This window comes from Pogoniulus pusillus, chromosome 3 (genome assembly GCF_015220805.1).
Source record: "Pogoniulus pusillus isolate bPogPus1 chromosome 3, bPogPus1.pri, whole genome shotgun sequence".
Taxonomy (NCBI): Eukaryota; Metazoa; Chordata; class Aves; order Piciformes; family Lybiidae; genus Pogoniulus; species Pogoniulus pusillus.
This window is the reverse complement of record NC_087266.1, coordinates 15,649,084-15,663,908: the sequence shown is the minus strand read 5'-3', so window position 1 is coordinate 15,663,908 and position 14,825 is coordinate 15,649,084. Positions and strand designations below refer to the sequence as shown.

At 42.4% G+C, this 14,825-nt stretch overlaps 1 protein-coding gene across 4 annotated transcripts in view; it reads left to right on the top strand.

The window, feature by feature from the left end:
- PDGFD (platelet derived growth factor D) overlaps positions 1–14,825 on the top strand; it is a 164,430-nt gene that overhangs the window by 132,271 nt on the left and 17,334 nt on the right. For all 4 annotated transcript variants that reach the window (XM_064170745.1, XM_064170727.1, XM_064170735.1 and 1 more), the window contains one exon: positions 220–421. In XM_064170745.1, coding sequence (XP_064026815.1) covers positions 220–421 — 202 coding nt within the window. The remainder of the gene's footprint in view (positions 1–219; positions 422–14,825) is intronic.

Genomic DNA, 14,825 nt, shown 5'->3' with positions numbered 1-14,825 from the left:
CTGTCCGTCATAATTTGTTTGGGAGTTCCTTGGTGTCTCTTCTCCTTGCAAAAAGAAAACACAGGCATGAAAAAGCTTGGTCCAGCTAAGGACTTCAAAAGATGGCCCAAAGTAGCTGTTCCAGTTGATAGTAAAACAGATTTCTCAGTAACTGTTTTCAGTTGTTTTAAGTGGTGCTTTGATTTATTCCAAGTACACTGAGATGTATGTCACTCTTAGGGGGTGTCCTATCCCTCTCCATCAGTGACTGATCCTACGCTCACAGCAGAAGCACTGGATCAGACCATTGCTGCATTCGACACGGTGGAGGATCTGCTCAAACACTTTAACCCAGAATCCTGGCAAGAAGATCTTGAGAACTTGTACACGGAGAGTGGCCACCATTATCGAGGCAGGAGCTACCATGACAGGAAATCTAAAGGTAGGAATTGACACTGTATACATACTCTGGATCAAGACCAGGATGTTCCTTTACTCACAAAATTGTCCATTGAGCAGCTGTTAGATCCTCTTCCTGTTGGATCCACAGGACAAAGTACAACCTGTTAAAATCAGGGCTAAATTACTTAATCTTTAGTAATTTTCTGACTCAGTAGGATCTCACTGAGGAAAACGAACTGAAAACTGCCCATTCTTATGATGGATTCACAAATAAAAACATAGGCCCCATAGGGGCAGATGGTTTTCAGCTTCACCCTCTTTAACACTTTTTTTTGGGTAAGGCATGGGGCTCCTAATTACCTGCACTATCATCATACTTGAAATACCCTGCTTAGGGATTGTTCTCTGTTGAATGAGGAATAATCACTTTTATCACATTGTGCTGAGGGAAGCATCTGGTGCAAACACCTGTATGTGCAGCTGGTTTTTTAGGATGTGAACATCTCTGTTTTTCATTATGGTGGAGGAGAACATTACTGTGATTTAACATCTTTGACTGGATTTGAGCAAAGCACGTGCTTCTGGGTTAGGTTGCTTGTTTCCTTCTCTTAGTTCAAATTATCCACCAAAGAGTGAAACAGGACAAACCCATAATGATAAATAAAACACTGTTTAAAAGAGATAGTCATGATCTGGGTTAATCATGCAGTGAAGGCCTGACAAAATTGCCTTTTATGTGCAAGTATAGACCTAGAAAGTCTGTTAGAGTTCTCCGAGATGGGAATTACTGTACTTTTCCCAGAAGAACTTGAATGGAGTTCTGTTGTTAACTTACCCTCCCTTTCCAAATTATGTGTTCTATGCATTCTTCTTCTTTAAAATGATAATGTCCAAATCACAGTTCTGATTCTGTGTGCTCTCCCACTTATTTGCATCTGAAATCTCATTCCCTGTGCATTAAGCATGTGCTAGGCAAAGCAAGAGATTCCATGTCTGTAACTTACTTGCTGTCAATGACAAGGCTTTGACTTCAAAAGGGTTATATAGGCTATATCTGTATTAGGGGAAATAGTGTTGGGGAAGTGTTCCTAGAGCCTGAAATCCAGTCATCATATTGCTGCTCAAATGTCCTTCTCCCAGGTCATTGCTGGGCATGAACCAGGAGTTGGCAGAGGCCAGCTGCCATTCCTAATGGGTAGTTTGTATGCAGCTGCCTTGTCTTGGAGAGTAAGGGATAAATGGTAGGGATGTGAACTATCCCATGGCTGTTGGCCTTTGTGCAGTGTAATGACCTCAGGCGTATCCAATGTGTTAGTAGATGCGCAGCCAACTTATCGTGCAGTTCCCAAGACACATTGCCATCTCTGGTTTTGGGCTTGGCACTTCAAAGAAGTCTGTGATAAAGCCCTGAGCACTCATCCAATGAAAACTAAACCCCTTTTCTTTATTCCTTTTTGGCACATCAGAAATTTCAGGCAACCACAACAACCCATGTTTTGTGAAAAATATCACCTAACTGCCAGTGCATCACTTCTGGGTTCTCTCTGATCTCATTTAGGAGTCTGTGAAACATGATCTGTGTGCTCCTTGTTCCCAGGGTTTGGCACCAAAAGACATGTGTAGAAAAGAAATAAAGGGTCGTGGTTTTAATAGAAGCTGATTACCTGGATCCTGTACTGGTTCTGCTCTCCAGATTTCATTTGATTCTCCATATTTGGCTTTACCTCATCTTTAGGTGACCACATATATGTGAAACAGAATTAGCTGCTGTATCGGTTCTCATCATATAGGCTAGAAGTATCAATTCTGATCTGGTAGTGCTCAGAGAATTCAGATGCATGAAGGTTTCTCTGTTTAATACAAATGTAATTCATATTCTGAAGTAACAAAGCACTGTAAGAAAAAAAAACAACCGTAAAGTGGTTTCCAGTTATTATTGTAACACTTGATTTAATTCTGTAGAATATTTGTTGTTGTTGTTTTAGTTACAGGAATAAGAAAAGAAGTTCTATACCAGTTTTTCTTTTATCTTCAAAATAAAGACCTAATTTCCCTGACTGTTAGCAGCTCTCTGGACAGAAACACCTCAACATGATCAAATCCTTTTCAAATTGCAGTTAAGATTTTTTTATTTAGTCATAAACTTCTGACAAGATTAAAGGTTTGTTCTTGGATGATTTTAGGAGCAGGGAATAGCTTTTAACAAGTTTTTAAATTAGAAGTTCTGGTGGCTTTTAAACATAGACACTGTGGATCTTTGAAGGATTTGTATAGGCACTGGGATAACCTTGCAGCAAAGAGAGCAATAGATTATATCATCATTTATTTCAGATATTTATCTGTTTCTGCTTTCAGCTTGGGTGTTTTAATTTATTCTTAGAACAACCCTGAGGCAGATAAGAACAATTTGATGTAATCTCTGCCTATTTTTCACAGCATTTTTACAACATATCATATAAATGATATAAATTAATCACTAATGATTTCACTCCTACACAGCTCTCTGCCTATACTAAATTGTGCCACAAAATTGAGTTTAAGAGGCAGTGTTGCTGAATACCATTTCTGATAACAGGGCTATGTGATAAGTTGTATTTAAATTGTACAATTTTGTGGTGTTTTGGCCTTGGCTGGCAGGCAAATGCCCACCAAAGCTGCTCTATCACTTCCCTTTTTAGGGGAGAGAGGAAAATGTAACAAAAGGATGGTAATAAGGTAGAAGCAATTTAATAATACAAAGCAGAAGCAAACAGAGACGTTATTCTATACTTCCTATTAGCAGACAGTGGTCAGTCACTCTTCAGAAGCAGGGTTCTACACATAGTGGTTGCTCTTGAGGACAGACTCCATGGTTTAGTATCCTCTCACTTCCTTGTTTTACTTAGCTTATGTATCTGAACTGACGTCATATGGCATGGTATACCCCTTTGGCCAGTTTTGGTCAGCTGGCCGAGCTGCATCCCCTCTCAAGATCTTGCCCATCCCTCAATGCGCACTTGGGGTGGGGAAATGTTGGAAGAGCACAGCCTGAGTGCTCTTCAGCAGTAGCCAAAACACTTCAGTGTTGTCAACACCCAGCTACAGCATTGCAAAACATAACACTAGAAGGATGCTCTGAGAGGAATTAACTCCAGCTCAGCCAAACCCAGTACACAGTTTTCTTAATCTGACAATCAGTAATCTGCAAAGATCAGGGAAATAAGCAGTACAGTAGTTTAGCATAGCAGAAACTCAGAATCACAAAATAGATCAAGTGGGAAGACACCTCAGGAGTTTTTCTAGTCCAACATTCCTGGTCAAGAGGGGGTCACCAGTAGCAGGTTGCTCAGGACCATGTCCAGACAGGTTTGAATGTCTCCAAGGACAGAGATAACACAGCCTGTCTGGACAATCTGCATCTGACCACTTTCTGAACAAATGAACAAAAAACTAAGTCCATCTTCTTTGCTCCATCTTGTATGTGTTTATAAACATCTTTGCAGCAATTGTAAATACACTCCAAAAGGTCTGCTAGCCATTGCTGCATTTCAGGTGTTCTGAAAGTATGAATATTCAATCTTAAACTCATCTGAGACTCTTAGGAAAATAGCACATTGTACTAAAAAACATTCTCTAAAATAATTCCTTTTTATTGCCATAATATGTTGTAGCTTACCTCAGTTTCATAGTAATTTGGCTATTAAAAATATAAAGCATCTCTAAAAGGATATCACTGCTTATTGGGTTATTTAATACTGTTCTTAGTAAAAACATAGCTAAGTATAAAAACCAAAATGGTGATAATCTACAATTATGTTGGCTTTCTATTCAAATAGGTATCGCTTCTTTTAGGGAGTCATAAAGAGCATTTAGATGTGTTTGGAGGAAACCCTTTCATCCTACAGTTTAATTTTTTGAAAACCTCTATGTATATGCTTGACAATATTAGAAGGCCTCCTCAGATATACCCTTGTAAACAGTTAGGATCATCAATTAAACATTACTTCACTTTTCCTACATGCTTGTTTGCACTTATCTTTTCTGTCACTCGCTCTGAAGCCTCACGTCGCATTTAAAAAGGCTTCTGCTGTGATGCGACTTGTGTGCAAATGAAGAAAGAAGGGGGACACAAAAAGTTCACTGTTTCTCATCACAGGAGTAGCTCTAAGTGTCTAGGAGATGGTGCTTAGAAAAATAGGTCATCTTTAAAAAAGAATGAGGAATTGTTTTTTGCTTTGGTTTTCTTTTGATGGGTTGGTATTATGTTTTTCACAAATGGATCTAGGAAGCATAAATGCATGTAGATAGATACATTCTGGCAATTAGTAAAACTACAGAATCACAGCATCACACAATCACTGTGGTTGGAAAAGACCTTCAAGACCATCAAGTTCAACCATTATCCAGATCTACCAGGGCCACTACTACAGCGCATCCTTGAGCACTGTATCTTAGACAGCTTTTAGATACCTCCAGAGATAGCAATTCCATCACTTCCCTGGGCAGCCTGTTCCAGTCTTTGATAACCCTTTTGGTACAGAAGCTTTTCCTAATGTCTAAACCTCCCGTGGTGTAACTGGATGCCATTTTCTTTTGCCTTATCATTGCTACTTGTGAGAAGAGACTCAACACTCACCTCTCTACAACCTCCTTTCAAGTAGTTGAAGAGAGCCATAAGGTCTTCCCCCAGCTTCCTCTTCAATGAACCAAACAATCCCAGGTCCTTCAGCTGCTGCTTATAGGATTTGTTCTCAAGAATATTAACCAGCTTTGTTGCCTTTCTCTGGACCTGCTCCAGCGCACCAATGTCGCTCTTATACTATGGAGCTCAAAACTGAACACAGTACTGAAGGTGACACCACACCACTGCCAAATACAGCCGACCAATCATCACTCTAGCTCTGCCAGCCACATTAAGAATCACAGAACCAAAGAATCACAGAGTGATAGGGGTTGGAAGGGACCTCTGGAGATCATAAGTCCAACCTGCTTACCAAGGCAGATTCACCTAGAGAAGGTCATACAGGAAGACATCCAGGTGAGTTTTGAATGTCTCTGGAGTTGGAGACTCCACCATCCCTCTGGACAGCCTGTTACAGCGCTCTGTCACCCTTAAGTTAAACAAGTTCCACCTCATATTTACATGGAATTTCTCAGGTTTGTGCCTGCTACCCCTTGCCATGTCACTGGGCACCAGTGGAATGAAAAAACAAACTGGTCCCATCCTCCTGACACCCACACTTTGAGTATTTATAAGCATTTATGACATCTCCCCTCAGTTTTCTCTTTTTCAGACTAAAAAGACCAAATTCTTTCAGTCTTATGAGGAAAGAGAGATGTTCTGTTCACCTAATCATCTTTGTAGATGTCTTCTGTATGCTTTTCAGAAAGTCCCTGTCCTTCTTGAACCTCTGAACTCATTTTCTTTTTTTGGAAATAGTATGCAAACAGCTTTTGGCCATCAGAAGAAATTAATCAGGTAGGACATTCTTGCAATAACATCTGTCTGCAGTGACAACTTTACAAGTTAAATAAATAAACACTGGCTGAAACAGAGACATTGCTCTCTAGAAGAGTAGTGCACGAAACCACACATCTTCATGGAACATTTCTTCTGTCCATTGCAAAATAGGTTCCCAAGATCAGGCAAGTTCTGCCATGTCCTTAAGAAAAGTTTTGAATCGCCACTATTTAGAGTGGTCTAGCAAGAAGTGAAAATTTTGACTCAGGAATGTAATTTCTCAGGAGTTTGCAAACAGTGGCAAATAAATTACTGCAAATGTCCATGTACTCTTCTTTGAAAGGTTCCGGGATGGCTGCCAGCAAGTTTTAGTGCAGCAGACAGGGAGTGCATGCACTACAAATGTTGAATGCTGTATCAGTCATGGCAGATGTGAATATTCCAAGTAGATGGAATACCTTCTCAAATAGCTGCTAATTTAAAGTATTCCCTGTGCCTAATCAGGATATTCCTACCACCCTTCTTCAGCTGGGAACCATGTTGTCTGTTGCATGCAAACCGCACACATTCTTTCATTTCACAGTCTAATTCAGATCTACATCCACACTCTTCCCTTCAGTGACAAATGAGCTCTTCCCTCAGTCTCTACATGACATTGCTGTCAATCACTGTAGTTAAAGTTTTTCTTATTAAACTCTTGGATTTTTTTAGTGCTAGTGAAGCTCATAGCATATTATTTATCACTGGAATAAGCTTTCAATTCCATTGATTTAATTTAAACCATGGTCATTTACAACACTGATATTTTGCCCTGCTCTTGACCTATACTGTAGCTGATAATTTGTTTTCCAGTCTATAACAGGCCTGTATAATGTGAACCTTGTTTCATGTGGACAATTATAATCCCACTGAAATTCTGATCTCTCACTCCTCTAAAATATGTTATTGTATTGAGCAGGTTTGTCTTGGCATTGTGGTTCTATAGTAAATTCAAATTGCAGCATCTTGTCCTCAGCTCCCACGAGAAAAACTTGGACAGCTCCCAGAGTTTTCAGGTATATTACACAAAGTGCTCATTGTAGTATTATTAAGCATGTGCAGTGAAGCAGTGGAAACTGCCAGCCACATGTGCTGAACACTATAAACTACAGGGTTTGGTCAATAATTGCAACTGTGTTAGTGCATTTCAGTCGTCTAACCAGTGGAAGATAGGATTTTATCAAATGTGTGCATTTTCCAACTTGGATTCAACCATGGCATAGCTTTATTGAGCTGTCGCACTGCTCTGAATTTCTTTGAGTACTTGTAGATAGAATCATAGAATGGTCTAGGTTGGAAGGGACCTCAAGTATCATCCAGCTCCAACCTCCTGCTGTAGGCAGGGACACCTCCCACTAGAGCAGGTTGCTCAAGGCCTCATCCAACCTGGCCTTAAACACCTCCAGGGAGGAAGCAGGGAATTAATGAAAACTCCCCCCCAAACTAGATACAAACTATATATGAAGCTAGTTTAGGTTTATTTACAGGTTCTAATTCTTCAAAAGGATGTTATGGACGGATTTAGATATTTAGGAAGTCATGAAATGGAAATGGAAAAGGCTAAGCTATACACACAGCTTTACCCCACTATCAATCAGGCTGAACAGAGAACTAAAGGAACAGCAGCCTTTACTCACAGGGGTGAGGCAGGTATTCTACAGTGATCCCTTGCTGGATTTCTCTGCAGCTGGGCTGTCTCCTGACGCTGTAAGCAATATCCAGTAGTCTAGATCCACGTGGCAGAAGCCCAAGGGGAGTGGCAAATCTGCCAAACTCAGAAATGTCTCAAGGCACGGCTGCCACAAGACAGGGATTTGTGGGAGCGATGCTGCCTCAGCAGCAGCAGGGGAGAGCCAAACTGTTAGGGTCCCCCAGATCAGAAGGCGGCCAGGAAGTTGGCTGCTGATTATGGTCCAAGAGTAGCCAGATCTGGGTGCTGCTGGCAGCTCTCTAAAAGGACCCCAGGGCTTGCCAAGCCTGCAAGTTTGCACAGAATGGTACAAAAGTGGTGAGAACCGTCCAAAGGCAGGGACGGTGTAAAACCAAGAGTCATGTAAAAAGGTAGGAGCTGTCCGGAAGCAGGGACAGTCCAAACGGGAATTCTGTCATGGCAGGAACCTGTCCTATTGGGAACTCTTGTCAAGGTGGGAGCTCTTCCAAGGCAGGAACCCCCTTGCCTTCTCCCTTGTTCCATTCTTTTCTAGACAAAGTGTCCATTTGCCATTTTATACTGAGCATGAAAACCCAGGCAAGCACCAGCCTGACTCCAGCGCAGGCTTCCACACGGGTCAGCACACATGCGGAAAGGCACCTCCTGCTGTTCCCCCTTCAGTCCTGCAGAGCAGGGGTGGGGAAAGCAGTTTTTGCACCTTCTTCTCCTCCCTATTCAAACCCTTGGTGGAGGAGTGGGGGAGAAGAAAGGAATTTTGAGTACTCTGGAACACACCTCCAGGGAGAGAGCATCCACAACCTCCCTGGGTACCTTGTTCCAGTGTTTCACCACCCTCACTGTAAAGAACTTCTTCCTAACTTGTAGTTTAAGTCTCCCCTCTTACAGTTTAAACCCATTACCCCTTGTCCTGTTATTACAAGGTCTTGTAAAAAGTCCTCAGCCTTCTTGTAGGTCCCCTTCAGATATTGGAAGACCACTACGAAGTCTCAGAGCCTTCTCTTCTCCAGGATGGGGAGCCCCAACTCTCATATCTTGTCCTTACAGCAGAGGCGCTCCAGCCCTCTGCTATGGCACTCCTCTGGACTCACTCCCTCAGTTCCGTGTCCTTCTTGTGTTGGAAGCTCCAGAACTGCACACAACATTCCATGTGGGAATTGACGAGAGCAGAGCAAAAGGGGAGAATCACCTCCCTTGACCTTCTGGCCACACTTCTCTTGATGCAGCCCAGCACACCATTGCTCTCTGGGCTGCATGCACACACTGCCAGCTCACGTTGAGCTTTTTATAAGCCAAGACTAAGTTAGAAATTTTATCAGAATTGACACTTATTTTCATGCCTTTGGCAGGAGATTTCTGCTTAACATCCAGGGAGGTTGGTCAGTAGCTGAGACATCTCTGCATCCATTCCCTCTATAATATGAGCTTCAGTGAGAGTTAGGTATTTTAACATCTTTGAGGACCTAACCCTAATAGCAATTCTACATACAGATGATTCTTAACATGGCCTGTCAGCATAGTGTGGTGCTGACTGTCATGCTGAAATCTGGTTCCACACTGCCTTCACAACAGACCCAAAAAAAAAAACAAAACAAACAATTTGTTAAACCTTTTGTATCCATATGGATAGTGATGTCAGCAGTCCTTCAGGAAGGGCAGCAGACATGTAGATATCATGGCAGTTTAGTATCAATCATGGATTAACAGAGTAAATTTAGTTACAAGGGCATTCTCATCCAAACCTGTTCTCAGTGCAAGACTAACACCAACATTATATCAGGTTACTTAGGACCTTCTCTGATTAAGTTTTGACTCTTTCCAACCAGAGCAATTTCAAAAGCTTTTGGATAACTTGTCCTGTGTTTGACCACCATCATGGTGCTTATCTTTTCCTTAGACTTCATTAAAATGTCCATTGCTACAACTTGTGATTTTTTCCTCTTGTATTTGTGCTGTGCACATCTAAGAAGGGACTGGCTTCATCCTCCCTGTAGTCCCTTTTAGGTAACTGGAAGTAATTTGAACCCCCTGTAGTCTTTTATTTCCAGAACAAACAAATCTGATTCCTTGTTTCTGTTTTGGACCAGCACCTTAACCATCATGATCGTCCTTCACCGAAGTCCTAGTTTGTCCATCCTTCTTTTCTGCGGAAGGGAGCTCAAAACCAAATGCAGTACTCTGGATTCAGGTTCACAAGAGCTCAGTGGCAGCCAGTATTCATCTCCCTCAACCTGCTGCCGCACTGTTCCTACTGCAGCTGAGTGTGCAGCCTTTGTCATTGCAGATGGTCAGTGAAAAGCTGTCTCATGTTCATCTTCCTGTTCACGGGAATGTCAAGACGTTTTCCAAAAAGCTTCTGCTTAGCTAGTGTGTCCCCAGGTGTTGTGGAGGCAGGGAATTAGTGTGGCCAAGGCAGGAATTTTATAGAAAACTAGAGTTATCTTCTTTTCACTAAACCCCCCCCCCCCAAAACTATATACAGAAATTAATTTAGTTCTAATTGTCAGATTCAGCTCGTTTGAGAAAATCTACAGGATGCCATAGATAATCTGACTATTTTGGAAGTCAGAAGTTGGAAAAGGCTTTAGCTATTAATCGAATAGCGTTTTTCTTAATAATAAATCTGAGCCAAAATAACTCAGGGTCAGGCTGACTTGGTCCAGCGGCCTGTGCTCTTGCTCTCTTCCAGAAGCCGCAGGAGAGTCGTTAAGAGGTACTCAGGTCTGCACGTTAATGGGTGTAGCAGTCCTTTGGAGCACAGGGCTCTTTCTGTATCCAGGCCAGGTGAGGTGGGGGAGAACTCTAAGGCAGGCACCAACGCTCAGGCAGAAACGAACTCCAAGGCGAGAACCCCAAGAGCTGGAAGTCCCCCAATGTTTATACCCTCCCTAGACAAAGAGCAGAGTTACCACTTCCTAGGCACGAAGACCACAGCCAATCCCAGCCCAATTCCAGTGCGGGCACTGCACGAGCACCCCTCGTGCTAGAAGGGCCCCTTGCTCTCCCCCTTCACGCCTGCAGGGCAAGGTTGAGGGGGGGACGGGGGACGGACAGGCGCCTTTTTCTCTCCCATTCAAAGCCACAGAGGGAGAGGAATTTAGGGGTATACAGGACTCCAGGACACCAGTCTGGATTGATGCATGAGGTTATTCCATTTCAAGTCCTGGAACTTCCATTTGTCATCACTGAGCACCGTAAGGGTCTTGCCAGCACACTTCTCCAGCCCGATGAGATCCTTCTGAAAGGCAGCCCTGCAGCACGTGAACAAATTTCCTAATATGATGTCAGACATGATTTTTAGGAGTACTGTCACCAATATCAGCTCCTGGGCAACACTGCAAATAGCCACCAGCTGCATTTGGAAATGTTGATCTTTTTGATGAAGTTTCTTGAACCTTCTGGCTATCCACTGAACTTGTAGTACACCTATTGCATTATATCACAGCACTTTGGCTGCAAGGATGGTGTGGATCATTGTCAAAAATCAACAAATACGTCTGCTGCTTTTACCTCATCCAGCAAGACAGTTGTCTCATAGCAAACTCCCGTGTTGGTCCATCACAACTTCCTCCTGGTAAATCTGTCCTGAGTGTTCCCAGTCAACCCAGTGTCTTTCCATTTCCTAGACATTGCTTCCAGAAGAATTTACCACTTACTTTTGGCATGGGCTCAGGTTACGTTGGATGATCATAAAGTACCTGCATCCTTCTTGCCTTGCTTGTAACTGACTTTGACATGTGGTATAGAAATGCTGGGGCAAGGTAACTACCAGTTTGTACATCTCAGCTCTGGTCTGTGGCTGATGCATGAAAAAAGTCTAAAATGTTCTGATGTGACAATGTTAAGGCTGTGTATGAACTGCAAGAGATAAAGTGTTGAAAGAAGCCCCAGCAGACCACCTATCATTTTAAAATGCATCAGTGACCTGCAGCACAGGTTTTCTTCCAATCTTTAGGGCTGTCCCTTCTGAGTAAGACAGCATTAGCTGCAGTCCCTGATTTCCATGCTTACCTCTGATTAAGATAATGTTTCAGGATAACCATTTGCTGTGTGACATGACAATGGACTTAAGTTTATGACTTAAGGGAGAGGAAGGGACAGACACCTTACCCCAATCCAGCTTGCTGCACCAGTGCATCTTTTTATGTCTGTCTTGCCTTTAAATTGAATCTCTGAGGCAGACATTCTGTAATACTACTTTGAAGTTATTTGCATCAAGTCTACAGAACCTTTTCATTCTAGTTTTAAATTAAGGACTCCAGTGGTTTCAGTGCTTGATAAGCAAAGCAGCAGGATTTCACACCAATCACACCAAGCCTCGCTTACTTTTTAGTCACAGCAGTGAAGTGATGCCTGAAACTGACTCTACTGTAAAATCTCATTGTTATATGGATGAGGAAATGGAGTGGCTCCTGACAGTAAAACAATCTCAAGACAGGGAAAAAATGCATGTTGAAGCTTTCAGCACAAAATTTGTTCAGTGCAAGATGTGGTCTTTGGTTAGGGGGCTGCAAACCGTGGTCTACGGCTAATTAGGCAATGGGAGCTGTTCATGGGTGTCAGTGTGATGGTACCAGAGTACAGAAGACATTGCATTCTCATCTTATCCCACCATGTGCTGAATTTCTGTAGAGCAGAATCAAAAAGAGCATAGTTTGCAGGTGAATTTTTATGGAGGATGACTTAAGCACATTACTTAGTCTTTCATTTTCTGCTTGAAGTTATTTATTATCATGATTTCAGCATCACCAAAGTAAGACCTTTCTACTGTTGTATTTGTCCATTTCAACCTGGGCTCTGGCAAAGCTGGCAGCTCATGGCTTGGGAAGATTTGCTCTGATATGGGTCAAGAACTGGCTGGAGGGCCAGTTCAATTCAAGAGAGATGTTAAGGTGCTGGAACATGTCCAGAGAAGGGTGACAAGGCTGGTGAAAGGCCTGGAACACAAACCCTATGAGGAGAGGCTGAGGGAGCTGGGGTTGTGCAGTCTGGAGGAGAGGAGGTTCAGGGGTGACCTTATTGCTGTCTACAACTACCTGAAGGGAGGTTGTAGCCAGGTGGGGGTTGGTCTCTTCTCCCAGGCAACCAGCAATAGAACAAGGGGACACAGTCTCAAGTTGTGCTGGGGGAGGTATAGGTTAGATGTTAGGAGGAAGTTGTTGCCAGAGAGAGTGATTGGCATTGGAATGAGCTGCCCAGGGAGGTGGTGGAGTCACCGTCCCTGGAGGTGTTCAAGAAAAGACTGGCTAAGGCACTTAGTGCCATGGTCTAGTTGATTGGCTAGGGCTGGGTGCTAGGTTGGACTGGATGATCTTGGAGGTCTCTTCCAACCTGGTTGATTCTGTGGTTCTCTGGTGTGCTCTCTGCAGGCAAGCGACACACACGCACACTGTAGTTCTTTACATGCTGGTGCTTTCCTTCTCTGTCACTCTCGTTACAAAGTGTCATTTCTGTGTTGCAGGTGCTTTAAATAGGTATCAACTCAATGCAATATTGAGGGCTGTTGAACCTGAGGGAGAATTTAGTTTGTGTTAGAGTACACTTTGTTCAGTCCCCTGGACATCTTACCCTGGACACAGATGTCAGTTCATGTGTCCTGGGTCTGAGCCCTCTTTAATGTCCAGTTTATTACTGGAAGCCTTGTTTCCTATGTTAAGTCTGCTGAATTAAAGCCAAATTAAGCATCTGGACATTTTATTCTCTAGAGATGCACCATCAGTAAATGCCATCCTAGTCCACAGTCAGCCTGTCCAGACAGAAGCCTCCTATCAGCATCCATTCCCCTGGGTTGCTACAGTGCCAGAGTGTGAATGATCCATGCTTTTCTCTCAAGATATCCCATTAATCATGAAAGCAGAATATTTTTTTTCCTATTCTTCCTTTGTTTATTATTTCCTCCACATCAATCAGTTGAGTAGTAGCCAGATGCCTCTTTGCTTTAATGGTAAGCAAAGCTGATGGCAAAGGTCCTGGTGAGAACATTTAGATGAGTCGGAAACACTTCTCTGAGAGAAGGATTAGCCTGAGACCCTGCAGTGAGAAGGATGACTTTGGAGAATGACAGTGGAGAAAATATCATCTGTTAAAACAAAGAAATCAATATTCTCTGGACTTCTAAGTCCTGGCTGTGGACATTCAAAGCATATTTTTCTCCCAGTGCAGCAGTATACCAGCAGCCCCATTGATTTTGTGCTTGTATCAGGAGAATGATCTATGCCTCTTTCAGAGAGATTCTAGCTCTCTGGAGAGAACCACTGAGATTTCATGGTGAGATGTATCACAATTGCTATAAAATTGCAATTTATCTGCTAAATTCCCATTGACTGAGATAACATCTTGCCAGAAATGTGAAGCTGCTATGATTTTCCATAACAGCACTCATGGCATTTATGTTCTCTTTCCTCTTGCATATCTGCCTTGTGAATACCTCCAGGCCAGCATGTAAAGGTGCATGAAATTTACAAGTCACATCTTCTTCCACAGTTTGGTTTGTGATGTTGACAGAGACTGAGTCACAGAAGATATGAAGTGTCTTTGTTGGAAGTTTTCACCTGCTTATAGAAAAGACTGGCTGAAGCACTTAGTGCCATGGTCTAGTTGACTGGCTAGGGCTGAGGGATAGGTTGGACTGGATGATCTTGGAGGTCTCTTCCAGCCTGGTTGATTCTGATTCTGTGATTCTAAAGCACAAGCATAGGTGCACTTAGGACCAGATCTAGTTTTCAGCTGTTAAACAAGTCCACGAAAATCTGGTATGTTAGCAAATACTAGAGCATTATCTTAGTTCTCACTTGAGCCATTCCTATTTTCCTGTTGATGTTTCTGTCAGCAAATACCGTTTGGTGTAGGAACTCAACACAAGTTCATGTGTCCTCCAGTCCTGAGTGCATTATTGAGCTTTTAAATACATAGTTGGTAAACATACTCTTAAGGAAAAGAAGGACAAAAAAAAGGAGGGGGAGGCAGAAAATATTAGCACAAAAAAAATTAATTTTATTACTCTTATCTGTGTCACAATTGTGGAAAATGTATATATGGAAGAGTGGATTTGTTTTGCTTCACAAGCTAAAGCTAGAAACAGCACTTCAACTCACAGTTGATAGTCTGTAAATTATTTTTGTGGTTTGGCTTTGCTTCTTGTTCACATGACACACCTCACAGAGATACCAAGCATTTGAACATCAACCAACTACTGGCATTCAGTGAAGCTCATTAGTTTTAATTGGTTTTATTCGTATGCCTGCTATAGTAGCATTTATCAGATTAAATTATTATTGATTAAATTTATTTCTCTAT